This window comes from Solea senegalensis, linkage group LG2, assembly GCF_019176455.1.
Source record: "Solea senegalensis isolate Sse05_10M linkage group LG2, IFAPA_SoseM_1, whole genome shotgun sequence".
Taxonomy (NCBI): domain Eukaryota; kingdom Metazoa; phylum Chordata; class Actinopteri; order Pleuronectiformes; family Soleidae; genus Solea; species Solea senegalensis.
Window position 1 is genome coordinate 34,385,771 of NC_058022.1, and position 27,717 is coordinate 34,413,487.

The 27,717-nt window shown below is 41.9% G+C and overlaps 3 protein-coding genes across 6 annotated transcripts; 2 read left to right on the top strand and 1 right to left on the bottom strand.

The window, feature by feature from the left end:
* Positions 1-1,724: 1,724 nt before the first annotated feature.
* mrps9 (mitochondrial ribosomal protein S9) lies at positions 1,725-11,789 on the top strand. Its single transcript, XM_044016194.1, has 11 exons — positions 1,725-1,863; positions 2,200-2,382; positions 5,069-5,131; positions 6,008-6,038; positions 6,135-6,214; positions 8,404-8,489; positions 8,577-8,652; positions 8,742-8,910; positions 9,665-9,773; positions 10,459-10,628; positions 11,298-11,789. Exons 1-11 carry the CDS (start codon positions 1,765-1,767, stop codon positions 11,387-11,389), a joined length of 1,158 nt encoding a protein of 385 aa, XP_043872129.1. The 5' UTR covers positions 1,725-1,764; the 3' UTR covers positions 11,390-11,789.
* Positions 11,790-12,713: 924 nt separating this feature from the next.
* On the top strand, positions 12,714-26,991 carry LOC122760949 (SLAIN motif-containing protein 1-like). Of its 4 annotated transcripts, XM_044016152.1 has the most exons (10): positions 12,714-13,301; positions 15,643-15,779; positions 18,790-18,969; positions 19,135-19,254; positions 20,137-20,286; positions 21,018-21,401; positions 21,534-21,545; positions 21,901-22,050; positions 25,054-25,366; positions 26,044-26,991. In XM_044016152.1, exons 1-10 carry the CDS (start codon positions 12,883-12,885, stop codon positions 26,117-26,119), a joined length of 1,941 nt encoding a protein of 646 aa, XP_043872087.1. In that variant the 5' UTR covers positions 12,714-12,882; the 3' UTR covers positions 26,120-26,991. The 4 variants fall into 4 exon arrangements, with proteins under 4 accessions (XP_043872087.1, XP_043872094.1, XP_043872103.1 ...); XM_044016159.1 differs by lacking the exon at positions 21,534-21,545; XM_044016168.1 differs by lacking the exon at positions 19,135-19,254.
* Positions 22,696-24,782, bottom strand: LOC122760973 (nuclear factor 7, brain-like). The gene is made up of 2 exons (XM_044016189.1): positions 24,388-24,782; positions 22,696-24,280 (listed from the first exon to the last, which is right to left on the bottom strand). Exon 2 carries the CDS (start codon positions 24,261-24,263, stop codon positions 22,887-22,889), a length of 1,377 nt encoding a protein of 458 aa, XP_043872124.1. The 5' UTR covers positions 24,264-24,280; positions 24,388-24,782; the 3' UTR covers positions 22,696-22,886.
* Positions 26,992-27,717: the final 726 nt, after the last annotated feature.

A 27,717-nucleotide genomic window follows, 5' to 3' on the forward strand; every position in this document is an offset into this window, starting at 1 on the left:
CCTATTTTTCTTGGTGAGCAGGAGCATGCTTGTGGCTAAAAAACGGGGCAAACACTGTTTATCATCGGCCCGTCGACAGCCGTCCTCGGGGCAAATTAACCACGCGGCCGCATCGACTGGCACGTGCCGGGAGTCAGTGCCCCTTCACTTTGATTAATCTGCCCGTGTTCCTGTTCCAACTCTATCAAAGTAATCTAAGTGAAGACACGGCATTGATCTGTAAACACAGCCCATTACTGTATACACACACACACACACACACACTGAGGAAAAGGGAGCCACAATTCCTGCAGGTGACTTTGTCCTCAAGTTGTGAAGAAAGAAAATGAAGAATGTGTCTTTAACAATGATAAATACTGTGTGTGCGCGCGCCATTATTCTGAAGTGTGATTCATAAGCTATTGAGCTCACTAATAAGATATGACATGAAGGGTTTAATACTTAGCATCCATTGTATTTAAGGAGACTCGTTACTGAGTCACTGTCCTTCATATGTGCTGAGTCATGTTGCAGTTTGTTCAAACGAAACAAAATACTGTACCATGCTGTATGTGAGGCTCGTGCTCCAGCTTCTATGTGATGACTTCTAATGTCACAAACTCATGTTTTATTATTGTGTGTGTATTTTTCTGTCAATAATATGTTTATTAAAGCAGAGTTTTGTTTTTGACATTGTTATATTTAATTATATCTACACACACACACAAGAACACACTAAAAAAACAACATTAGTACAAAAAATAACAAAGTAAATAGATTTATAGATAAATAGCATGTAACGCACATGAATATTTACATTTTCCCTCCTTTGTCTGTACATATTTACAGAAGACTAAACAAAGTAATCATGTAATCCCAAATAATACTGTACTGTATACTGTAGCATTGGTTGAGGATCTTTTTTTATGTTCCTTTCATGGAAAAATGTCATTTTAACCACATTTTTTTTTTTAGAATTCAGGATTAGTGGCCGCTGTCGATTCACAACCTCCAACAAAGCTCCAGCCGTTGCTGCAGCCTGGGATATTTCACGTGTGCTGAATCGCTGCACATATTGCTCGTATAGCCGCACCATGTGGCCACCATGTTTTGAATTTCACACTGAACAACAACACGAAGGACGGCTTTCCAAAGAGCTGTGCAGGCATCTGTGATGTGATGTCAAAAAAAAAGATGAAGAAAGGAGAAAAAAATAAGCCGTGTAATTGCTTACTATTGTCATGTGATTCTATTGTGTTACATGTGTGTTCTTTATTATAATGTACTTTTAGCAGTTGGCACTTCAGGCAGATTGTGAGTCTTTGTGGCCGATTGTCATGTGGCTTGAATTACTGTATGAATTCTCCTCCTTTAATCGAATCAATTTAATTTGTATAGGCTTTTTGGTGCGCTGTAAAAATCTGGTCATGATTTGACGTCCTGTGTCTTCAGACCCTCTGATCAGGTCAAGAAAGACTACACTGTAAAATAAACTCCAAGCAAAACTGCAGGAAGACAAATAAATGTCATGTTTACATTTGTATTTTTAGCTATCTTGTTTACCCGGCATATATTTGTGTTTTCTTTTAAATTTATGGCTATTTTTTTGTCCTTTAACATTAATCAGATTTCACTACATGAACAACATCATGCATTATACATAAATAAAAATAAAAATAACAACGCAAATAGCAGCTTTAATCAAGCCATTCTAAAGTCACAATACTGTCACGTGTCTCTGACGTCAAACGACTTCCGTCCCTGACGTCAGCGCTGTTAGCCAAGATGGCGGCGTCTGGTGTGCGAACCGTGGGTGCGCTTCTGTGGAAATGTAAAAAAACTGGCTCCACTTTGAATAAAGTCACGTCGCAGCTCAGCCGGAAGGTAACGCGTGATTTTATCTGTAAAAAAACACAACACACCGTGAACCCAAATGTCACGTGAAAGGATACAAGACAGACAACCGGGCTAAAACACTCGCGTCCTTGAGTTAGCATCCTCCGCTATTTAGCCGAAACCTGCTTGCTAGATTTGTGGATTTAAGTTCTGTCAACGTCGCATTTAGTGTTATAATGGTGCTATGGACGCAGTATTGCCTTTATGTAAAAGAGTTAACCATTAACAATCATTCGGTTATAGATTCTCTCTTGTGTCGCTCTTAACATTTTAGAAAATTGATTTGCAACATGTCACAACAGGGGCGCATTTCCTTTTCTTCAGGTCCCGAGCAGGCACATATGTGTGAGCTCTGCCCTCCACAGAAAGAACCTGGCGGCTGCAGGACCAGAGAAGTTCACGGCGGAGTTTATCGAGAAGCAGGTGGAGGAGTTCAACATCGGGAAACGGCACCTGGCCAACATGATGGGAGAAGACCCAGAAAACTTCACGCAGGAGGACATAGATGTAAGACTTCACTGCACACGTGCATGACGCTTTCTCTAAAACAGAACAGTAACAATGTCTCATTCACAGAATGTTAGTAGTCATAGATGTCCTGAACACAATATAGTTATTCTTGTCCAGAACTTATGGGAAATTTAGTTTTTATTACGTCTCAAATTGGATATAGTTTTTTCTATTCGCAGGTGCAAAGATGGGACTTTTAATTTGAAATGCCTCTAAAACTGTAGTAGTCATTAGATCGGACATGTCTAAAGTCTGCAACTTTTGGTTTTACAAAGTATTATTTATGGCCCGGGAGGAACTGGGACAGAAAATAGTCCCTATTCACATGACAGACAGATAACATGCATTCCCCTCCTGTTATGTTGCTATGATATCTGACTCCAGATTGGAAAGAAAGGCTGCATTTATTCATTTATTCATTCACAATTGTGGCAATGGAAATACGAGTTGTGGACTAACATATTGTTGGTTTTGTTTTGTTTCTTCTTGGAAACAAAAAGTCTTACCATCAGTTCAAAATGTGAAAGTAAGTGAAATCTAAAAGTCTTTTTAGTTTATTCAAACCTCCGTTTTCACTTTGTTCACGCTGTTAAAAAGGGTTAGAATCAAAGTGTCCAAATTCATTTCACGTCATGAGACAAAGACTAAACTCCACAAGCGTTTAAGCATTTTTTTAAATATTGATTAGCTTCCATTTCTCTGGTGGGAAAAGTGTGTTTTACTGTATAGCTCTGCTCTCCTCAAATTATCATCATCATCATTAGTAAGGAGGTAGGAGCACCTCTGACTAATCCACTGAGTCAGGGACATTAGCAACAGCCTCAAACGCACACACACACACACACACACACACACGTGCTCGCCTTTGGTTTTGGCAACAAATTAGCCCTCACTGCTCCAATCACTTAGCTTGATTTCTCTCGCCTGTCCCCCGGTGTCCCTCGTGCGTAATGAAGAGAGTAGTCGGCGCCAGGCTGTGAAAGCCAAAGCGACGGCCAACAGCACGAGCTTGAAACGCGTGCAGGGAAAGATGAAGTTGTGGCACAAATGGATAAATCCTTTCACCTGGAGACTGATCAGGTGTGACTGTGATGAGCACACGGGGGGGAAAAAAGACAAAAAAGTGGACGTGCAGCGGGAGAAAACACTGGATGTTTGCCACAAAGCTCTTGTGATTTTTAATTAATAATTAAAAAACATACTTGTGTATCTCAAAAATACTGTTTGTTTTTGGATTAAATGAATAATACCGTTGTTAATTACTAATATATTTAAGTGCACGCTGCTTCCAAATTCTCAAATAAGATGGTTCCACTTTTTCTTTTTGAATATTTTTAGATCTCACAAGATTTTTTTTAAAGCATTTGCTTTGTTTATTTATTTTTCTTCACTTGAAGAAGATGATTATTGATATATTGAATAAGTACTGGCCACACGGTTGGTGTAGTAGTTCATGCTGTTGCCAATGTTTTGGTTGTGTTTACCCACAATGCCCTGCATTGTAGTCCGCTTCCTGCAACTCGAGAGTTTGCTTCTTTGATGTGCATCAGAGTTCAGTTGCACTCTCCAACCTTCACAAACAAACCAGGGTTGGATTAAGAAGGAGCTGGTGTGAATGCAGCCTGTGATAAAATCAAAGACAGTAAATGTTTTGTTATTTGTTGAAAATGTGTGAAATAGATCTTTTCAGAAATCAAATTGTATATAAATTCAGATGGCACTAAGTGGCCATAAATGAAGCAGAAATAAATCAAGGATCTGATAAATGCTAGAACAATAAGAAAGAGGAATTAGAAGAATAATAATAAATAAGTGTCTCTAATATTTAACTGTTTTCAAAGGAGGTGATGAGATTTCACTGCAGCAGCTCTCCGGATGCTGCGGTGATGACTCCCTCTTTCTTCCTGCATGTAGTTGGCCCGAGGCACCGTCTCTGGCCCTCGGGGGATTCCTGCCATATTGCGCCGATGCTCCCGGGACACACAGATGTGTCTTCATCTGTTCCCTGCTTCTCTTTCTTTTCACCCTTTAACTTCTCCTCGACTGTCCTCCTCCTCTCGCACTTTACACGCAGACACGCACACACGTTTGCCCGTGGCTTTTCTTCCTGCTCTCCATCGTTTTGACAACCTTAAGGTGGCAACCTGTTCGCTCGGCGCAGCACCTGCTGCCTCGCTAATTGAACCGACAGAGGAGGAGGAAATGAAAGAAGTAGAGGAGTGGATGGTGGGATGGAGGAAGGAGAAGGATGAACAGCCTGTCTTGATGAGTGTGGCAGGACCAACACACTTCCTGTCTCCCTCTCTTCTCACACACACAGTGCCATCTGTAGCCCCTGCTAATAACACACACACACACACAGAGCAGAGGATGAACTCGCTGTGAACTCTGCGATGCCCACTCAAGTGTCCTCTGCTCACTGTCAACAAAGCCAAACACTTGTGCCTTTCCCTGCTTGTTTTCTCCTCTAACTCCTCAACAGTAACACACACACACAGACACACACACACTCGCCTTTGGTTGAACCCACAAGCAGCTTGTTGCCTCGTCGTCTTCTGTCACTTTCACGCCCGTCCGTCGGCGTGACCTCTGCTGCTCGGATGTGTCTGCATTGTCATCAGCACTTTTTGCCAACTCTTCTTCTTCTTGTTTATTATTAATGTATTTCCTCTCCTGCCAACAGAGAAGTATCGCCTACCTGTTCCCGTCCGGCCTGTTTCAAAAGAAAGCACATCCCATCATGAAGGTACGTGTGTGTAACTTTATTCTCTAAGTGTTGACCGATACAAACAAATGTATTTCATCTGCTGTGAATTGTTTGCAGTATTTATCTTCTTATGAACTTTGTTACCAGTTCCCCGTTAAGTTACATCAACGCTCACACACACCCTTTCAAAATAAACCTCCACTTAAACAGGAAGTGATAAACCGTTGCATCAGAATACACAATAACATTAACAGACCAATGGTTAGATTTGTGGATTTTGTTTATTAAGTAATTTTCTGTTCTATTTTAAATCTCATGTGGAACGTTTTCTTTCTACAAGATACAAAATTTTTTCCACAAACTTTAGTTTGTATGGACGATTATTTCGTTTGTGCTTTGCAGTTTTATGCAAAATGACTTTTATGCAAGTGAACTGATGTCCAAAAGTAGTGACTTATTTGCCTTACCTTATGCTAAGGTGTTTTTTTATAATGTTTTAAAAAAGCAAACTTAAAACTAAAAACACAAGCACACACACACACATGCACTGATTGCATAACATAAGCAGAAATGGCATCTTGAGGCAGTGTTTATTTAATTATTAGTTGATTAGTGATGGATGGTCTTTTATGATTTAAAATGCTGAATGAACTCTGAATGTGTTGGATTTATATTGGTTTGATTGTTTTCTTGTGTTCCTGTTCATATACTTTTTTAGTTTTATTCTTGAATGTTGTCTCTAAATGAGTCTGAGACGTATAAATACATGTATTTATCTGTGGTAAATAGATCTTTAAGAGATACTCTATATGCTGTCATAATGGAGGGATTGCACTGGCTCATCTGAGTTTTGTTTTCTTGTATTTTTTCCTTCTGATGTCTCCATAAAATCCTCTCTTCTGTTTTCACTTCCAGCACCCAGATGAAATATTTCCAAAGCAGAGAGGTACATACTACAGAGCATTTGCACCTGGATACTAAAGATCATGTAAAGTGTAAACTGCTTCTCCCGCTGATCATATTGTATTCCCTATATCTGCAGCTGTCCAGTGGGCGGCAGACGGACGACCTTTCCATTTCCTGTTTTACACCGGAAAGCAGTCGTACTACTCGCTGATGCATGTGAGCACCACAGCTTTTCCCTCCCTGGCTCTTACACACACTCACGTCTCATCCTGTTCAGAGAGCGAGTTCAGTTGAATTTTCTAGATATCACAAACGGGAGATCAGAGGCGAGGAAGGGGGAGGTCAGGTGATGGAGGCGTGAAGGGTGAAGTTCTCACAGGTGGTGAAATGTATCCTCACCTTACACTGTGTGTCCAAAATAAGCAGCTGTCATGCAGACGCTGAAGGAAATAGATCTCACTGAGGTGGAGCAGAAGCTAATAATAATCTTCGCTGTGGATTTGTGGAGGAAAATCAAGTGAAAGAGAAAAGACAAAGTGAAGACATGCACGGTATAGTTTCAAAAGTCATTTTGCAAGTTTGTAAAGCCAGACAATTTGTGTTTTAAGTTGTTCCCCCCGTGACTTTGTAAAGCCAGGCAATTTGGTGCAATTAAAACAGTTGGTGAAATAGTAAACAAATGTCACGACGCTGCTATTTTAAATGGGAGGAACACAGGGGAAGAGAGGGTGGCTGTCACGCAGCCCCCCCCTCCTCTGAGCAGACCTCCGTCTTCTGTTGTCTTCAGACTCAGCAGCCGTCTGCCTCCAGAAGCTTTGTGTCTGCGTCTAAAACCCAGAGAGGTGGCGGTTTCTGGAAATTAGTCTGAGCTTACACACACACACAATACACTGAGCACCCCCTGCTGTGGCATTAAATGGCTATGTCAGACATTCCCCCCTCTTCTTTGCTCTTGTTTGCACCTCTGCCGCCTCCTTTCCATCTTGTGTAGATATATTTTTGTAAGTGTCTCTCACACACACACACACACACGTCAGTGTGAGTGTTGCCAGGAGAGGGCAGTGGTGTGTAAAGCTGCTCAGCTGCTCCCCCTCGCTCTCTCCCTCTCTCCCTCTCTCCCTCGCTCTTGTTGGGCTCAGCCTCTGTAGCACATTAACCCGCTCACTGCTCCACTGAGTCCTTTATGGCCACAGCTGCAGGGAGAACCTGAAAACAACCTCCGTGACACTCACTTTAACCATTTAAACATGCGTATGGAAGGAGAAGGAGATACTCTGCAAACAGAAGGAGTGAAGCTCCAGCTTTCTGTCTCTGTAACTGACACTGAACGTCTCCTTTAATCACAGGAATCCATGCAAATGATTCCCTGCCGTTGTAGACCCCAGTGTAATGTAAGCCCTTTATCCGAGGCCTGAACCGTTTCCTTCAACTCCTCTCGTCTTTTTTTCCCCCTGATTTTCTATTATGTTCTTCTTCTTTTTTTTTGGTAAAGAAATTGGTTTTTGCTTCATGTTTGCCTTTTTTTCCTGTGCCACTCTCCTCCTCCTCCTCCTCCTCCTCCTGCACCCGTACCTCTCTGTCGCTGGTCGGAGTGGCAGCGGATTAGGCACACTCTATCGAGAAAGGAATTAAACAAACATCTGGTGAATAATTGACGGGGGAAATGAGTTCTCACCGAGGCGCAGGACAGCTGAGGTGGGGGTCTGCCTTTGGGGGACGTGACCGGCATGTGTGGCCTCAGAGCGGTTACGTCTTCAAAATGAGGGAAAAGAATGTGAAACGAATGAAACTGAGTCCAAAGTGACAAAATATTTGGTGTTTTTATTTGGTGTAATGTTGTGTGTGTGTTTTTAATTTGAAATTAATTCGCTTATTTTAAATTTATTCAGCGGTTGCTTGGCCAAGAAAAAAACCCACATAAATTAACAACATGCTTGCCTTGCACACAGAAAACCTGGACTCCACGAATCTTGGATGCCAAACGTGGTAAAACGTCAATAACAAAACAAACAACCAAACAACATCTCGTAACAAAAGCATGGATATTCATTTGCAGCTGTAACACCTTTGTATTATGGAGACTGCCACACACAGTGCTTACTACACTCTACTGTAAATACCAGGGTATGTGAACAGAGTGGAGCTGACTTAATCTAAATAAGTGCGTAGAAAATGAAACAAATGGAGAGCAAATGACTCCTAATGGAGTCTGGAGCTGACTTTGCTCGGCCTATCGACACCAAAGTTGGCGATAATGGCGTTTCTTCAAGAGCTCGGTCTTTTCTCGGGGTCGCACTTGGTGTGAAAGTTGAAGAACCACTGCTCTGGATCATCTACAGATCATTATTATTGTCCCACAACGTTTGAACAACACAAAAGCCTCACACACGTTTTGTTTTTTTCAGGAAACTTATGCCAAAATCCTGAATTTAGAGAAACGTCAAGACCGCCTGAGAGCCAAAGGACTCCTCACCCAGGAAGTCAAGAAGATGTAAGAGAGTCGAGAAGGAACTGTGGTCACATGATGTGGAAGGTGTTTTCTTTAAGCGAAGAATTTAACAGACTGTATCGTCTTCAGCTCTCTAGGTGCAAGCCGGTGGCTCACAAAGGAGGAACTGGAGACGCTGCTGGTGGAAACCATGACGGCTCACAATGTAAGCGCCCACTTTCTTCTCCTTCCCTCGTCCTGTTCCTCCTGTTCTTCTTTTAACTGTCACTGACCCACCAATGTTGTCCTCTCCAGTACAACCGCTTCATCCAGCTGATGGAGCGGCTGCTGTCCATGCCCCACTGCTCCGTGGAGGAGGAGTTTGTCTCGTGTTACCGCCGGCAGGTGGAGGCTCAGTCCAGGAAGCAAATGGTGCCGCAGCTGGAGCAGGATGACCGAGGCGTGGCCTTCAGCACAGCAGAGGGTAAGTGAACAACTGTTGAAGGTCCTGTGTGTGACATTATTGGCAGAAATGTAATGTTTTACCCTTAAGTAATATATTTGTCATTTGTAGTAGTGCTTTTAAATAAAAATCATTAAAGGGAGGCGGCCAGAGCGTGTGCTATACGTGGTTTAAAAGTGATATTTAGGTTTAAAGCAAAATATTTGAAAGGAAAACGAAGGCAGTCATCTAATAATCTACTTCACATACTCCGGATTTATGTATCTTATTCTGACAGTGAAAGGGCACCAAAAGTTCAGATTTAATACAAGACATTAACCCTCAGGCTTCAGCTTAATTTACTATCCTCTTATGTCATTAAGGACAGAAATGTCCACTTTTGAAACATTGCAGATTCATATTTTTTCTGTATAAATATCTTAAACAACTTCAGCCCTGCTCTAAACTACCAAACATTTAGATGTTACCCCTTTAAATGTTTGTTCACTCTTGTTTTTTATGAAAAAAATCACTTATTTTCCAAAAGTATTGACTTTAATGCATTATTAGTTTTTGTGTAGCTTCAGATTTAAAATTTACTACCCCCTTAAGTCATTTGAGGACAAAAATGTCCAATTAGAAATAGTAAAATCTTTACTTTTCCCCACTAAAATCAGTAATTTCAACACTTTTTGTGCTTTGCCAAAAATGTCCATAATAAATGTTTCCATAAATGACTGAACAGACCTTGAATGATGAGGAAAAAGGAAGTTAAAGTGTGTGTGTTTATTCTCAGGTCGTAGGAAGACGTCCGTATCCTCTGTGATTCTTCGCGACTGTGGCTCCGGACGCGTCACCGTCAACGGTGGCGACTACATGCAGCACTTCTCTGTGCTGCAGGACAGGTACGAGTGCAATGCGCCTGTTTAATAAACCTCTACATGCCAGCTTCCTCCTCTGCTGCTGCTGCTGCCGCCTCATTCATTCATTCATTTCCCTTTTAAATGCAACATACGATGTGTTTCACTGCCTCGGAAAAAAATTAAAAAGCAGCGTTTTTCACTCTCCACAGCATTGCCTCATTTTTTTTTTTCTTATGTTTTTATCTCCTTGTAGTGAGTTAATTACACAGTTGAGTGATTGTGTGTGTGTGCGTGTGTGTGAATGTCCGGAGCTGGTGTTGTCACGCAGTGTGAGGACGGGCTGTAATTGGAGCAGAGAGGTGACAATTGACTTTGTCAGCAGCCGTAGGCCATTCAGCCTGAGATGCCGTCCAGAACACAGGCGCTTCTCTCGCTCACACTCTCGCACAACCTTATCCCGTTCCTGCTGAGTCAGAGCTTCCTCTGTAATACGTGGGGCTGAGATTGTGAGAGAAAAGCTTTCCACTGTGCCAGGATCCTCTCGGCTTGTCTGAAAAGTCACCCAACCAGACATTAAATTAGCTAAGCCTCTGCCGTTGATACCACTATCTGCTAAAGAGCACGTCCTCCTGCTCTGCCTATTCAACCACATTTCATTCTTTCAGCTCCTTCTTCTTCTTTTTTTCCCCCCTTTATCTCATTGTCATTTTCTCCTCTTCCCCTTCAGAGAGCAGCTGATGTTCCCGCTGCAGTTCGTGGGCATGTTGGGACGCTTTGACCTGGAGTGCACCGTGAGCGGCGGCGGCAGGTCCAGCCAGGCGGGGGCGCTGCGGCTCGCCATCTCCCGCGCCCTGCTCGGCTTCCTGCCTGAGGGAGACATGGAAACCATGAGACAAGGTGAAAGAGGCTTTCTTATATCCCGTAAAGCCAGTGGTCAGCAACTGGTGGCCTGAGGGCCAAAACTGGCCCGCCAGCATCAGTATTGGGGCCCGGCAGATGATTTAACAAATCCGAGTTCAGAGCTTTTATTCTGAAAAAATATTAACTTTTTCAAATTGATTCTGTTGGCAGAATTGACAGTTAACCTAAACTCAATGTTTGGTTTGAAAAATACAAATAAAAACACTGCAGTTGTCATGGAGACGGCCTGGTTTGGGGAGTAAACTACTGGGGGGATTTTTGTTTAAATCAGTCTTTGATATGTCAAATATTAGCCAAATATTGACTTTGATACATTATTAGCTTTTGCATAGCATCAGATTTAAATTATTACAACACTCTTAGGTCATTAAGGACAAAAATGTCCCATTAAATAATTTATGATTAGTAAAAGGAAGTGTGTGTGTTTATTCTCAGTCGTAGGCTCAAAGAAGAAGCAGTCTTTCTTAAAATTGAAATGATGCACATTAAATATTAACAGTACTAGAACTTACTGTATCTCACACACATTTGTCTTTGTAACAAGCTGCTGATTTGTGGGCCTACGATGCCAAACCATGAGTTCCGCCTGCCTCAGGTCCTCCATCCTTACTCTTACCCATGTCCTCTTTCCTTTCTTTTGTGCAGCTGGCCTGCTGACCCCCGACCCCAGATTGACGGAGAGGAAGAAGCCAGGACAGGAGGGAGCGAGAAAGAAATTCACCTGGAAGAAGCGCTGAGGAGTTGTGACGTGAAACAACCACAAAGACATTAAATGCTCACACTGACTCTGCTCTGTGTGTACACTGATATTATCACTTCAGTTCTGCTGGGAAACATCAACGAGCTGCTGCTCACAGTTGTTCAAGGTGACTGCAGTGTGTGTCTTCATCCACCAGATGGCAGCATATGTCAAGGAGTAAATGAGGAATATTAGTATTTAATACAATCTTCATTTTGTAATGTTTTGGGCTCAGAAGGAAACCTTTTGACATGTTTGTGCATATTTTCTGATGTTTAATTTAACCTTCTTTTTTTTTTATTTAAAAGTTTGGCCTCAATCGGACTTTAGCAAACATTTTTGAAATCCCTAATGGATTAACACAAAGTTTGTCCGGAATAAAAGCATCAGAACCACAACTATTATCTTGGTTTATTTCAAAATTCAAACATGCATCGTAACACTTGTATAACCCACAGTAAAAGTCGCTCCAAGACTGTAAACTAACAAGAATATAAAGAAAGGGGAGGAAAAAAGGAAATGTGAATTAAGAAACTATATTGAATACTCTAGTATGCACAGATATAAACATCTAAGTATCTATATACATGTGTATATACATATATATATATATATATATATATATATGTATATACACATAAGTTATGCAGTTTTGTATTATTGGCCATAGCTATGGTTATTTCACATATTCCTCTTATTTCTTCTTATTGTTATTATTAGTCACTTTAAAGGAGTGTATTTCCAGATTGTTTAAAAATTAAGGTTTTTTTGTGTTTCTTTTATATGATTAGTCCAATTTGCTGTGTGCTCATTTTCCGTGTTTATTTTGACACGTGAGAATCGATTAAATGTATGATCGTTTCCAGTGCAACAACAAACCAACTTTTGCTCTAAAAGCTCTAAATCAGAGATGATAGACAGGTCAAATGCTAATAATGTTGTTTATTTATTTTTAAAGATGACAAGTGATTATATGCTTAACTTTTTTTTTTTTTTCAGTTTGGACTGATTTTCCTGTAACAATGACAGGTTTCCGATTTGGTGCGATAACCAAGCGTGGCCACAAGATGGCGGCAGATAAACATAGACCAGGTGTGTCTGGAACTCTTTCTGCTGAGGTCATAAAAAAATAGATCTGTAATTAATGTAAAGTTTACTCTGCGGCGTAATTGCTTTAAAAATATCGCGATATTTTGTGTGTGTGGGAGTTTATGTAAAGTGAGACAGGTGTAGTGTAGTGATGCGATTACCTGTAATCAGTGCCGTGAGTGTGTGTGAAAAAGGGGAGGAGTCACACGCTGTCACCACAGTGAGTGACGGTGCAGACAGTCGTAGTAGACCCACTTCTGTTGTTCCACACACACCCAGACAGAGCGACCGGGGCTGAGCGGGTGAACCGTGCACCGCCGCAGCGTCTTTGCCGCACCTGTTCATCATTTCTGCACCAAACCTGGAGGCGAGGCAGCGGCTGCTCACGCGTCACATTCTTCCATGGAGGCAGCGGTGCTGAGCCACGCGATCATGACCGAGGTGGACTGCAACAGTAACAGCGTGAACGCGGAGCTCGAGGTGAAGAAGCTCCAGGAGCTCGTGCGCAAACTGGAGCGGCAGAACGAGCAGCTGCGGTACCGCGCAAGCGGCTGCTCGGGCGACCCCAATGCGCCTGTCTCCTTCAGGCTGCCCGGCCCGCTGCCCACCCTGCAGTGCCAGGCGTCTCTGAGGGCTTTAACGCCTCCGGAGGAACCCATCGACTATTACCGCCCGCACGCAGCCGGGGATAGAGCCGCCGCTGCGGGGGAGGAAGAGGAGGAGGAGGCGGAGGACGCAGCAGCCGGGCCGTCGGTTCTGGATGAGCTGGAGCTTCTGGACCTGGATTCTCTGCGTTGCACAGACGAGTCTGATGAAACCTGGTAAACAGATTCTTTCTTTTTTTGCAACATATGTTAATGACAGTCATGGCAGTTGCACGTAAATGCAACATGTACATGCATGTGAGGTGTGCACACACCTGTCCTGCACAAAGACACAAAGACACACACACACTGGAGGTTACTTCTCAGACACTTGTCTGCACCACACTCCTCCTGTCTGTGAGGGACATCTTTGAATTATGATGCTCTGTTTCCTTGTTAGAGATTCTGCAGAGAAACAAACCCAAATGTTCATGTTAGCAAACAAATGCAGGAGCAGAAATCTGGCACATGTTTGTCTCCTCTTGTTTGTTTATTTATTTATTGAAGCAGGAGCAGGAGCAGGGATATGATTGGACTATAATGATGCCAGATTGTAGCTAAAGGCTATTTTGTGTCTGAGCAGAACAAATGACAATAATATTATCACGAGGCGGAATTCTCGCTTTTATTCACCTATTTATTTCCCATTTATTTTAATGTTGTACAAACATAAATACAGAATATAGATGGCTAATGTGACAGAGAGAAGAGCTCAATGAAGAAAACAAAGAAAGAAAGAGAGACAGGAAAGCAAATTACTCTGTTATATCTGTCAGGTTTTCAGTTTCACAGCTAATTTATGTTGGAATAAAATGACGTGTAAGGAATTCCAATTAGCCAAACAACATATATTATCTCAAGGCAGAAACTTTTTATAATATAATAGAAAGAAAAGAGTAACCCAAGAAAGAAATCTCAACTCAAACATGTGCAGAATCTGCCTCGACGTGGGACGTCGTCTAAAGTGTCCAGGGTTTTAAATGGAGGCCAGATTAGATCTTGTAAAAACTTTCTTGTATCGGGTAAAAAAATAAATGCACCTACAAAAGAGTTACAATTTAATTTTCGGTAACATATTAGACATTAGAAGAAATCATCAGTTCATTAGGATATCAATAATCCATGACCTACCACGGTGCCCTTTTAATTTAACGCCCCTTCTCTTCCAAATATCTGTGCACACCACTGTGCAGCAAACATTAGTTTTGATTACTAAAATCTGCTAAATAAGGTTAGATTTGTTAATAGTGATAATAAATGGAAGTTTTTTTGCATCAGTTTTTAGCCCCTCCCACTTCCACGCTTCTCCACCGAACGACTTTCACGCGGAAATTTTCAATCCCTGTGTTTTGGGGTTAGTTCAGGCCCTAAAAAATGTTCATTCATTTTGAAGACAAATAATAATAATAATAATAATAATAATAAGACGAAGAAGAAAAAGAAGAACTCCTTGAGTTTCAATAAACTTTATTTGCATAGCACCTTTCATAATGCAAGGATTGCAGCTCTTGTGCTTCACAATAAAAGGAAAATAAACATTTAAAAAGACAAGAGATGCAAAGACAACAATAAAACACAACCCAGGGTGGAAGAGGTTAAAACCCTGTTTTACCTTTTTAAAAAAAAAAATGTTTTCCCTCTATTATAAAATATCTGCTGCAGTTTATTCAGTTTGAGCATCACATATACAGTGAGTGTGTTTGTGTCAGGTCAGATTTTCACCTGATGCCAGGGCAGATTTTAATCTATAATTCAGCTTCCTCCATGTTGCCTGCAGAGTAAAATGAAATGTGGAGGAGGAGGTTCTGTCAGAATAATGAAGCTCACTGCGGCTCCTCTTCCTCACATCTACAAGACTCAACATCAGCTCCAGCCACAGATTTATGTGAGTCAGCAGCAGCAGCAGGAGGAGGAGGAGGAGGAGGAGGAGGCACAAAAGAAAAGATGGCGTGAAAATAGTGAGGAGGTGTTCAGAGATACGTTTCCCCAAGAGAGAGAGAGAGAGACACGTGTGTGTGTGCGAGGAATCATAATATACTGGGACTGAAACAGCACGATGGTGTTTTCAGTAAAGAAAACACAAAGTATGGGAATTTACTTTCAGAATGTTCTTACTCTCATCACATCTATTTATCAATATAATAAACTGTCATTGTATTTTATTTCATATGTCAGCCAGTGGTTGTTGTGATTTTAAAAGGTTGTCATCAGACTTTAGAAAAGCCTGTATCAGTCAACCTCTTGAGTCACTTTTATTTTGAAAGTCTGTGAAATATGATCGCAAAGGTTTTTTTTGTTTTTTTGCCATAATCAAGATGAAATATCGTTTTAAGATCACATCACCAACCTGTAAAAAATCTTGCTTTTTCCTTGTTTCAGTTAACCGGCCCTTCGCTGTCCAGTCTAGAAGTGCATTAGGCCCCGAGTCATTTGAGTTTGAGACGCCTGATTTTAAACGATTATTGTGAAAAGAACAGTAGATGATTTGATGTTGTTCATGACTCTGGACTCATTTCAGGTTGTACACGTCGTCGAAAACTAAAGAGTTCACGGACGACACCGTCGCGCCTCAGCAGTGGTGCCGGCAGGTTCTGGACCGTCCCAAGTCAGAGGTGGAGGCCGCTCGGCGGTCGCTCTCCCTGCGACTGGAACAAGGTACGAGTTTAGAATGAATAACGTGATTCTGCTGCGCGACAATAACGTCTGGGATTAAACTCAGAGTCGCGTGTCAGTGAACGGCTGCAACATACGACTGTGTCTCAAGGTTGGTTCTGAAAATCTGGTTTGAATTGTCCCGACTCAGCATGTGAGTAAAACCTAAAAGTGCAGCTACAATACAAGTGCTTGTGGAGCAACATGCAAAGTCACGTCAGTGTCTCTTTTTGGCATCTTGACGGTCATTTTCATGGATTATATAATCCCTGGGGATTTGACATTATTTTCGAGTAAGGCTGAGCAATTAATCCAAATTTCAATAAAATGGCACCAGAACATGTTAAAGCTAATCTCATGTCTCATCTGGATCTGGGATTACCATGCTTCACCAGGAGGAGCTGAGGACCCGACCCTAGATAGAAACCATAGATTAAACCCAATATTTATGTCCTAGAATTTGCATTTATTGACTGGATGTTGTCAAAATGTGTCAGATTAGATTTAGGCCAAAGAGTGATTAAAAAACGTTTCTGTTGCTACCTCCAATAACATTCAGGTCAGAGCTGAAACACCTTCATCACAACACTGTGACTTAATGAGGACGAGCAGGACAGTGGACTCTCAGATTATAATCTGTCCACGTCTCACAGCTTTAAGCAGATCAGGCTCAGGTCAGCTAACCTACTGTACACGGCTGCCATAAGGAAACAGATTTGAGGAAGTAAAGCAGGAAAAGTGTCCGTGTCCATGTCTCCATAAACCGATGAGAGGAGACTGGAAATTGGTGTCTCTTGGCTTGCGTCCAGTGTTGTCATGGTTACTTGACAGTACACCAAGAAAAGAGCAGATCCAGATTTTTAGCGAGTCTCTTTGTAATGTGTGTGTGTGAATGTGACGGCTCCCACGGTTCTTTATCAGAGCAGGAAGTTTAACACCCAGGAATAATGAGAGGAGCTGGTGTCAGACTCACCAGCGTGGGTCTTCCCACGCTTTGAGACTCACTCACCAGGTCGTTTTTCACAGGAAATAAGTCTTTGTTGGTTATTGTTGTGCGTTTTTTTTCAATATGTTATGTTGTCAGAAATTTACACTAGAGATGCAAAATATTGGATTTAATTTTTTGGCGAAATCCAATATGCCCATATATCGGCTTGAGCCGGTATGTCAAAAAAATGGCTGTAGGGGGTGCTATCGCAGAAGTCAAGGAGGTAGCAGCTTTTTCAACCTATGATTTTAGTCATTAGTCATATTGGCCGGTCTTGGTGTTTAATAATATCTGATCATAAATTTTAAAGACAATTTCATGCATGTGGCACCAATAACATCTTTGACACTTCAAACTGCTCTAATTAACAGCACTGTTTGCTTTAGCCTAAAAAAGTCGGCCAGTCTATTTTATCCTGGACTAAAATATCAAACATTGATTTTATTGGATAATTCACAGTTAACTTCAGATAAACAGTATCCGTTTCCTAGTATCCGTTTTCCTGGTATCCGTATGCCTGTTTTGCCAGTACCTGTTTGCTGGTATCCGTTTTCAATATCCGTTTACTAGTATCCGTTTGCTAGTATCCGTTTGCTAGTATCAGTTTTCTAGTATCTGTTTGCTAGTATAGTATCTGTTTGCTAGTATCAGTTTGCTGCTTGTACCGTTTGCTAGTAATTGTTTGCTAGTATGTTTGCTGGTACCTGTTTGCTGGTACCTGTATTGCTGGTATATTTTTAGTATATGTTTGCTAGTATCCGTTTGCTTACTAGTACCCGTTGCGTTGCTATGCTAGTACCCGTTTGCTAGTACCCGTTTGCTAGTGCCTGTTTGCTAGTATCTGTTTGCTAGTATCTGTTTGCTAGTATCTGTTTGCTAGTATCTGTTTGCTGGTACCTGTTTACTGGTTTCTGCCTCTGTGCTCTGAAGTTGGTCTGCGGTTGCCAGAGCCTGTGCAACAGTTAAAGCTGCAGAGGAATCCTCCCACCTGCTCTCCGCCTGCTGTCTCCTGCCTGAGGTTGAGTACAGTGGAAGTGGGAGAGCGAGCGGTTGCCTTGGAAACAGTTTACATGAAAGGGTTGCACCCGCTTCTTAGCTAAGTGGCTTGTATTCACATTAGCTGTGTCTCAGTTCGAGGGCCTTCAGATGGTGCATTTGAAGGCACAGGAAATAGTCCTCATTGTGTTTGGGTGGTTCAGAAACACACACACACACATGTACACACACATTTTTACACATATTTCTAGCCTAGAAATCACCTGTATGTTCATTTCTGTGAATAGAGAGAGTGTGTGTGTGTGTGTGTGTGTGTGTGTGTGAGTGAGTGAGTGAGTGAGTGGTTCTGAATATGGCTTTGTGTTTGGTGCTGAGCACATGTGGAGCCGACAAATGGAGCAGTCGGTGACAGACACAGATGATGATGAGGTAATTGTCCTTTGTTCAGGACGGTGTGTGTGTGTGTGTGTGTGTGTGTGTGTGTCTGTGTGTGTGCGTGTGCGTGTGTAGCTTTTGTCGTCTGTTGGTAGCTCAGTGGTAGAGCCAGACATCTTAATAACTGGAAGGTTGTGGGTTAGATTCCAGGCTCCACTATTCTTCATGCTCATGTGTGAGTGAATGGGTGTAAATGCAAACTCTTTGGATAATTGATTGATCAGTGTGAGTGTTTTTTTTTAAGCTTCTTAAATGTGAATATTGTCCAGTTTCTTTGTTCCATATCACAAAGAAATCATTAAAACTGAATCACTTTGGTTTGTGGACACAATGAGACCTTTGAGAACATCGTCATTTTCTACATTTTCATGGACAAAACAATTAGTTGATTAATCGATGATGAAAATAATCATCAGTTGCGGCCCTGCATAGCAATACGCCATTTTATAATCAATTAAGCCAGAACAAGTTAATATTTATCATAATAATAATATTTAATTTAAACCTTTTTTAAGATATTCACTTACACTTTAAGGTGACCAATCAATCTGACCATGATTTAATATCTGCTCCCTCTCTGCTCTCCATCCTCAGTCTCCAGGTGGCGTAGCTCCCTGACAAGCCCCTCCCCCTCCTCCTCCCCCGGTCCTAGCCGCCGAGTTGCAGGAGTGTCCCCCATCAGCGCCCCCCAGTGTTCCACTCCACAGCCGTCGGAGAGACACAGTAACCAAACAACGGCACGCGTGTCTCCTGCGTCGCACTCAGGTCTTTCTGGTATAAAAAGCAACATTTATCAACTTTATCAACCTTTTATAATACTTATATTAATATTTGTATGTATTTTATATTAAAGTGCAAGATAAGACGTATTCACAGCAGTGTTTCATGATCAGTAGTTCTGCTTCAAACCCTGCTCTGGAACATCCCTCCCTTCCTCAGCTCCATCCTTCTCCTCCCCGCTCCACCCAGTCCTCCATCGGACGCTGAGTCCCGTAGGGAAGGACTTGTCCTCTGCAGCCGACAGGACTCCCACGTTCCTCCCTCATCCACTCAGCAGAAGTAAGAGTCACTGCTGCTTTGTCTCCTCTTTCCCTGTGTCTGTTTTTCCATGTTAAAAACTATTGAATTCCAGGTTTTTCAGGTCTCAAACGGACCATAATGCACTCAGACGGCATATGAATGAACATTCTTGAAATGGTACACATCCCAGAAGAGGCTTCAGGCCTTGAGTGTGAACATGTGACACATTCACTTGCTTTATTAGCGATGGAAAAATGACTGTTGAGTTCCAGAAGCAGCGCAGGGCAAAGCTGCAGGGGAACATAATGAGGACATGTGTCTTTTTGCTTAAAGCAGCAGAAAGTTTCTTCTTCTCCTCGGATAGTGACCCACATCGAAATACAAAATCCATCCTTTGCTGGCCAAAAAACAGCATGACAGTCAGTTATTGTGAAATAAAATTCCACGTTGTGCTGTCGGTAAAATATCTTATCTTATCTTATCTTAAAAGGGCCAATGGTTTCCATTCTTTTGGCCTGTTTTTGGACATTTTAAATATGTTTGTAACTGTTCAAATGTCAAATTTAACACATAAAAATCTGCTACAGTGTTTTTTCTAAATAAAACCTTTTGTTTTTCTTCATTTTAAATTGTCAGTACACTATTTCAACAGGCAGTAAACTGTAAAAAGGTTATTCTGACACACAGGAGATTTTCTGGCCCCTTTTTATGGTTAAAATAATTCTGCATTTTGAGGTGATTTAAATAAACAAGTATAATGTGTTCTCATGCTCCATCAGAGGATACTTACAAGGAAACTGAACGTATCTCAGCAGCACTGTCTCTGTGAGGAGGTGAAATGAGATCGAGGAGCAGTCGCCGTCGTCGTCGGTGAAGGAAATTGACATGAATCTTTTTTTCTTTTCTTTTTTTTACATTAAGGTCGCAGCCTGAGGCGCTCGGCGCTCAGTCCTCAGTCGTCCATGGACAGCGACCTCGGTGCGTCAGAGGTGGAGGACGACTCCATCGCTCTGGGATACAAACTGCACGACCTCACCGACGTCCAGGTCATGGCGCGGCTGCAGGAGGAGAGTGAGTTATTTATAGGCCGAGTCGAGCAGGAGAAGCTCTTCAAGTCCAGACTCCACGTGTCTAATGATAGTGTTTTTGCCGTCAGAGTTTGGTGTGTAATTAAAACCTGCACGGCCATGTTCTTTATTTTAGGCCAGTGGTTACAGAGCTACAGGAACATGTGGTAAAAGTAGGGCACTGCGTCACAATACCTGAAAAGGAGGCAACACAGTAGTTAATACTTTGACTTTATTTGATTAGGTTTGTAAGTTTTGTTTACAGCTTAAATGTAAACTGTGTAAATCTGGTCAAATTATCATGTGTATGAGTGACATTGGAGCAGTTTTTAGTAAGTTTTCTTCCTTTTCAAGTCCCTTTTAAAACAGCTTTTTAGAAAATGTAACTTTGTGAGTATATTAAATTAAAGTTCAGTGACCAGCTTTCAAATATGATTTCATCTGCATATCTATCAGCTAAAATTAAGACGGTTATTTGATGTTATTCTGTATTTTCTGCCTTGACTGTGTCATTGAACGCCTCTTCCCTTCCTCCCTGACCCTCTGTCTGTTGTTCCTCCTTTCTAATATTTTAACATGTGACCCCAGATCTCAGAGCTCATCGCTACTTCAGCTTCATTAACCCGAGGAGGTGATGATTTTGTCTGTCTGTGTGTGTGTGTGTGTGTGTGTGTGTGTGCGTGTGCGTGTGCGTGTGCGTTTTGCCCGCTCGCCCTCACATCTCCCCCGCCGCAGGTCTAAGGCAGGACTACGCCAGCACGTCGTCGTCCCTGCTGGCCAACCGCCGCAGCCAGAGCTTCAGCTTCCAGCTCAGCCAGCTCAGCGCCGGGCCCGACCTGGAGGAGGAAGACGAGGAGGAGGACGACGAAGACTACGGCCTCCTGCCGCCGCCGCAGCCGCGCCTCACCCGCCTGCCGCACTCGCACACCTTCTCCAGCATCAGAGACTGGCGAAGAAGCACAAGCTCCCTGTGCACGCCTCCTTCCACTCCCTCAACCCCCCCACACCCTTCTGTTGGCTTCGCCTTTCAACCTCTGTCCCAAACCCAGGGACTGGGTCTGGGACTGGGACTGGGCAACCTCTGCGCATCCGAGCATCAGGGCTTCAGACCAGGATCAGGTATATCTCTTATATCCTACATGAAGACAACTGAAGTAAACCGTTTTATTCTGATCAGAACTAATGACATGATCTCTGTTTCTATGTTGTGTATGTGTAATGTTTTTGGGGACACGTCTGCGTCCTGTTTAGCCGAATTTGAGAGTAAGTTGACATTATTTTCTGCTACTATTTAACTTTCTAAACGCCATGATACAATTTATTTATCATTTTAAGAAGCGTCCCATGTTTGCCGTCTTAACTGAGCAGTATGTTGACACCGCACTCTGACCACACACTGACCACAGATGCTCTAACCACTTAATAATAACTCCGTCTAAGCCTCTTGTACAACTGAGCTTAAAGCTCTCAGACTGCAGTGTTTCCATTCTGAGGCGACGGCGAGAGTTTGATGGGATTAGCGTAAAGAGTGGAGAGCTTTGTGTCTCCTACAGGAAAAAATAAATAAAAACTAGTACATGAGAAAACCTCTTGTTGTGTTGTCGTGTCTCTGTGTTAGATAAGCTGCGGAGGAGCATGCCTAACCTGGTCCGAACTCCCAGCATGCCCAGTGTGCCCAGTCCAGCCCTTTCCAGTGCTTCGCCTTGTTTGCTTCGCAGCAGCCTAAGTTTTGACTCGTCCAGCGGCCTCGCTCGACTGCAGTCCTCCAGTAAGTGACGACACTTCTTTCTTTTCTCCTTTATGGAACTTCAATTCAAAGTTGTGTCATGTGAATAAGATTACGACTTTATTCTCAGAATATTACGACTTTATTCTCATAATATTACAACTTTATTCTCAAGATAACGACTTTATTCTCAAGATTACGACTTTATTCTCATAATATTACAATTTATTCTCATATTATGACTTTATTCTCAGAATATTACAACTTATTCTCATATTACGACTTTATTCTCAGAATATTACGACTTTATTCTCAAGATTACGACTTTATTCTCGTAATAATTAAAATGTATTCTCATATTACGACTTTATTCTCATAATATTACAAATTTATTCTCATATTACAAATTTATTCTCATATTACGACTTTATTCTCATAATATTACTTGAATCTCATAATATTACGACTTTATTCTCATATTACGACTTTATTCTCATAATATTACAACTTTATTCTCATAATATTACAAATATATTCTCATAATATTACGACTTTATTCTCAAAAGTTGTTTGATGTATTTATGGGATGTACGGCCAAGTCTGTCGTTTTACGCCTAGTGAACTTCATGTGTGTGTATGTGAGTGTGAGACAGTCAAACATTAAGACTTGAATGAATCAAACACAGATTGATCTCTAATCACTGCTTTTACTACTTTGAATAAAAACTGTAATGGTCCCAGTGACAGTGAAAATGTTTTACACGAGTGAAAAATAAACAAGCAGAAGAATCAGACACGTCAAAGAGAACCTGGTTCAGTTCTCTGCACTGTCCCTTTAACGAACAAACAAAGAGTAAATAAAAAGCTGCTGTTTGTCTCTAACTGCTCTGTTCCTCTGTCACACAAACCTTCACTGGAACAGCGTCATCATCTCCAGTGTTAATGAATGGAAACACGGTGTGTGTGAAAGTGTGTGTGTGTCTGTGTATGAGTGTGTTAGTATCCGGATCAGAGAAGGACAGTTGTCCTCTGTCCCGGTCCAGAGTCACTCTGAACTTCTGGATCTTCTTCTTCAGCTGAAGAACAGAGACTTCACCTGATGACCCTGTGTGGTATTTATCTTTATATAAACCTATCCCCCATAATCCAGACCGTTTGTCTCTTCCTTTCCTCTGGGAAGACTCTAAAACTCCCACTGTCCAAAATTTGTTGTCTCCAACCTGGACGTCCCAGCTGTGAGTTCCTGAGTTAAAACCCTCAGAGCTCAGGACACTGATGTTACGGTCCATCCTCTCTGGATTGTCAGGAACCTTCTGTCTGGATCCTCGTCTCACACTGGTCAGATCTTCAGACAGGACGAGTTCTGGATGAGCAGTGTTTGGGTCCAGAACCACAGGACTGTAGGAGACCACGTCCTTCATCTTGTTCCAGATGTTGAAGGTCAGGTTGCCCAGGTGTTTGGCCTCATCTATCAGAGCTCCAGAGTGTAGATGTGGCTCCAGCAGGGGGCGCCGCTGCACTCTGTCCACTGCAGCCTTGTAGCTGAGCAGGAAGGAAATGTCTTCAGCTCTCAGCTCGTCCTCTGTGGCTCTGACTGTATGTGATAGAGCTTCTCTCTCTCTGCCCAGAGCCTCCATCTTCTCCTTCATCATGTGACTCTTCCGCTCCTCTTCCTCCCTCAGAGCAGCCATCCTGGTCTCCTCTTCCTTTTCTAGAAACTGATGAAGCTTCTTAAACTGCTCCTTCATGCGTGTCTCTGTGCGTTGGGCCTGGACTTTAATGTGATCTGCCGTTTGATCAAACTTCACCTGAACTTCTTCCAGACTCTTTAAGTTCTTCTTGAGGGTCTCCAGAGTTTCCTGAAGTTGCTTCCTGTGTTGTTGTGCAGCTTCATCGATGGGTCTGATCTTGTGGCCGCTGTGTTTTTCTGAATCTCTGCAGACGAGACACACTGGCTGCTGATGGTCCAGACAGAAGAGTCTGAGTTTCTCATAGTGCTGACTACAGAGAACCTCTGAAGACCTCTGACCTCTCTCCTGTAAGAAGGTCTCACACGTGTTCTTTAAAACCAGGTTACACGGTGGGTCCATTGAAGCCCTTCTCTTACAAATAGGACAGTCTGTTGTTGGTCTGTCCTTCCACCATCTCTTCACACAGTCTTTACAGAAGCTGTGGCTACAGGACAGAACCACAGGATCTCTGAAGACCTCCTGACAGACCGGACAGCAGAGATCCTCCTCTAATCTGGAGGCCATTATGTCTGTGAGAGTAGCTGAGAACAGAGCAGACACAGAGTGATCAGTCACATGGTCAGGACTCCCTCCTCCTCTACTGACGTCACTGAAGTTCACTTTGAGTGGAGGTTTTTGTCAAACTCACCTTCAGTGTGTGGACAAGTGGACGAAGCAGCAGTGTCTTCTTTCCTGTAGCTGGACTCCGAGGACGTCGATGCTGTCGTCTGATCTTCAGTCTGCGTCTCTTCACTCACCGACGACCACTGACTGTTTCCTGGTTCATGTCAGATGAGTCAGGTGAGGGGGCGGAGCCTGCTGCTGTCACTTCATAGGTGGTTGTTTACTCTGAGTCAGCAGACGTCACCACGGGTGTTCAAGGTTCAAGTCTTTATTATCCTGGAGGAACTATTGATTTACAACCAGCACCTTGCTCAGGGAAAAATTACAACTTTATTCTCGAAAAGACGACGGCTTTATTCTCGAAAGATGACGACTTTATTCTCCGAAAGATGACGACTTTATTCTTGAAAGATTATAACTTTATTCTCATAATATTATGATTTTATTCTCATAAAATTACGGCTTTATTCTCGAAAGATCACAACTTTAAAGAAGTGTTTTGGACTATGATTTTCGTTATCCAGGTATGTTAGTCCGACTAACACAAGCTGGATTTTAGTTGGACTAGTGTCTACATGATATTAGGAAAAATCTGATTGCCTTACGTGTCTTACTACGACTAAAATCGGTAAGTGTTAAAAGAACAGTTCTCTAATTCCATCCTTTTCTTTTTACCGCCACCCCCTCCCAGTTCCCTCCCCAGGTCAGCTTCAAAACAGAGTCCAGAGTGTCGGGAATTTCTCGTCCTTGTCACGGCAGCCACTAAAGGCCACCGCCTACGTCAGTCCCACCATCAAGGGCTCGACCTCCACCAGCCTCCAGTCTCTGAACAGCAACAGTGGGACAAACAGTGGGATCCCTCACCTCAGCAAACCTGCCGGCGGAGGTGGGACTTCCACCACTTCCACACCCAACACTCCCCGTAGAAGCCTTCCCCGGCCCGCCTCCTTTGTGGGCATCACAAGCTCCACCCCTCGCAGCAAGGTTTCCCAACCAGCACGAAGGTTGTCTTTTTATATCTTAATAAAAACATGAATGATATTGATTTTATATCTGCCTTGATGAATGCATGCCACAATTAGTATATTATGTGCATGTTTTACCTATTTTGTGGCCACAAATTAGTATTGTGTGGCCTCAAATTATGGTTTTGTGGCCACAAATTAATATTTTTTGCCTGTTTTATCTATTTAATGGCCACAAATTATGGTTTTGTGGCCACAAATTAATATTTTGTGCATGTTTTATCTATTTAACGGCCACAAATTAGTATTTCCTGGCCACAAATTAGTATTTTGTGCATGGTTTATCTATTTAATGGCCACAAATTAGTGTTTCATGGCCACAAATTAATATTTTGTGCATGTTTTATCTATTTAACGGCCACAAATTAGTGTTTCATGGCCACAAATTAATATTTTGTGCATGTTTTATCTATTTATTGGCCACAAATTAGTATTTTGTGTCCTCAAATTACTGTTTCATGGCCACAAATTAATATTTTGTGCATGTTTTACCTATTGTGGCTACAAAATACTAATTTGTGGCCATGGGTGTTTTTTTCCCCATTTTATATACATGTATATTACATTTCTAAAACATCTCAGTAATGGAAATAGATTATTTTGAATAGGCCTGAATTGTTTTAATCGTGATCCATGTTCCTGTTTTTCTTCCTCAGTTTACTGACGCCTCCAAAGACCTTGTCCACCCTCAGTGCCCTTCGTGACAGCACCTGGAAAGACGGCTGTTACTGACGAGAGGTTGAGCAGGAAGTGGGCGGTGCAGTGTCTCCCCGCTGGCTGGGGTAAACCTGCCACACCTCCAATACCGAGTTTTCCATTTTTTACACTGACTGGGTTTGACCAAAAAGTAAAAAACTTACCTTAAATCAGAGATCCTGCATAGAATAGAATAGAAAAGTTTGCTGTCGCCACACGAACACATCGTTTGATTCTATGCAGAATATTCTGGAGCTGTTGACTGAGTTTGTTCCGTGCCAAGTGGGAGACGTTTCCTGTTGCTCTTGTGCAATAAAACGCTGGCTGTAGGTTCTCAGTATTTACTAAAGAGGGCTGCCAATTTTTATTAAGAGCTTCACAATTCTCTATTTATTCATGTTTTAGTTTTCAATTTTTAGATTAATCAGGTGTTTTTCCTGTGGCGACAAAAGCCAACGATGCTGCTAAAATGTTTTCAGTCCCGTTTACTTTGGGCACACTTGGTGTAATTTTTCTTTTTTTAAATCGAATTATTAAAGTATTTATTCGTGTACAAAGTTAAATATTAACCCTGCACACATAATAATCTATATTGATGAGATATAAGTGCATTTTTTGAATGTGTCTGAATGTGTTTACAAGATTTGTGTCACACTTTCAAAAACGGTTGTTGTTGTTGTTGCACTTAACAAATTCACTGATGTTTTTCTTGTTGTCACCACTAATGTTTGCACTAATGTTTTACATTTCACAGTTGGACACAAAGTCACGTAGCACCCTTTTGTTTCCAATATTTGACTTATATTTCTAAATGACCTTTAACCCTGGCACATTTTAAAAAAAGAATCTTCTGTAAACAGTGTTGGACAGAATGACTGAAATATTTTAATAAATGACAAAATACTTAACCTCTTTCTTTACTTTTTGTGGGGTTAAAAACAAGGAAAACAATAAAAAGTGAATCTATCACTTTGTTATTAGCAGTCATGTAGACGAGGTGGTTTTTGATTCATCTAATGACACCATCTAGTGGTAGAATTAAAATTGACTTGTCTTGCAGGGGAAAGAAAACACAAAAACTGAATACTTTGCATCTTTTGTAAATAAATATTTTTGGTGGTTTTAATTCAGTTTAGCAGAGTTTAAAGAGATTGACATGAAACCCACATGATGAATCCATCAAGACTGAGGTGATTTACACTCTCTGAACTCTCTGCTTTTTAGTGGAATAACCACCATCACTAAATGGGTAATGAATCTCAGGTGTTTGAAAAGTTTAATAAGGACTGCTTGAAGACATTAAGTTAAAATGAGTGCAATCTCCCACTTCCTGTTTGCCAGTCGGATCTTCTAACATGGAGCCAACCTGAGACAAGAAGCAGCAGGAAGTTTCTGGTCCTCGGAATAATACTTACCCTACGTGTCATCATGAGTGCCTGCTCCTGCAAGGCATTCTAGTGAGAACGCCCTAAGGTCAAAGTCATAGTTTAGTATGTCGTCCAAAATCACTCAAAAAAGTCAGTGTAGTATGTCGAACAAAATGAGACAAAAAAGTCATAGTATTGTATGTCGTCCAAAATCATTCAAAAAAGTCATAGTGTAGTATGTCGTCCAAAACTAGTCAAAAATGTCAT

Excerpts from the sequence above, each read along its gene's own strand:
- mrps9 (XM_044016194.1), top strand. The coding sequence starts at position 1,765 with ATGGCGGCGTCTGGTGTGCGAACCGTGGGTGCGCTTCTGTGGAAATGT. Across the intron at positions 6,039-6,134 it reads AATATTTCCAAAGCAGAGAG|CTGTCCAGTGGGCGGCAGAC; the intron begins GTACATACTACA and ends CTATATCTGCAG. Across the intron at positions 6,215-8,403 it reads CGTACTACTCGCTGATGCAT|GAAACTTATGCCAAAATCCT; the intron begins GTGAGCACCACA and ends TGTTTTTTTCAG.
- LOC122760949 (XM_044016152.1), top strand. The coding sequence starts at position 12,883 with ATGGAGGCAGCGGTGCTGAGCCACGCGATCATGACCGAGGTGGACTGC. Across the intron at positions 20,287-21,017 it reads GGCGCGGCTGCAGGAGGAGA|GTCTAAGGCAGGACTACGCC; the intron begins GTGAGTTATTTA and ends CCCCCGCCGCAG. Across the intron at positions 22,051-25,053 it reads CGCTCGACTGCAGTCCTCCA|TTCCCTCCCCAGGTCAGCTT; the intron begins GTAAGTGACGAC and ends ACCCCCTCCCAG.
- LOC122760973 (XM_044016189.1), bottom strand. The coding sequence starts at position 24,263 with ATGGCCTCCAGATTAGAGGAGGATCTCTGCTGTCCGGTCTGTCAGGAG.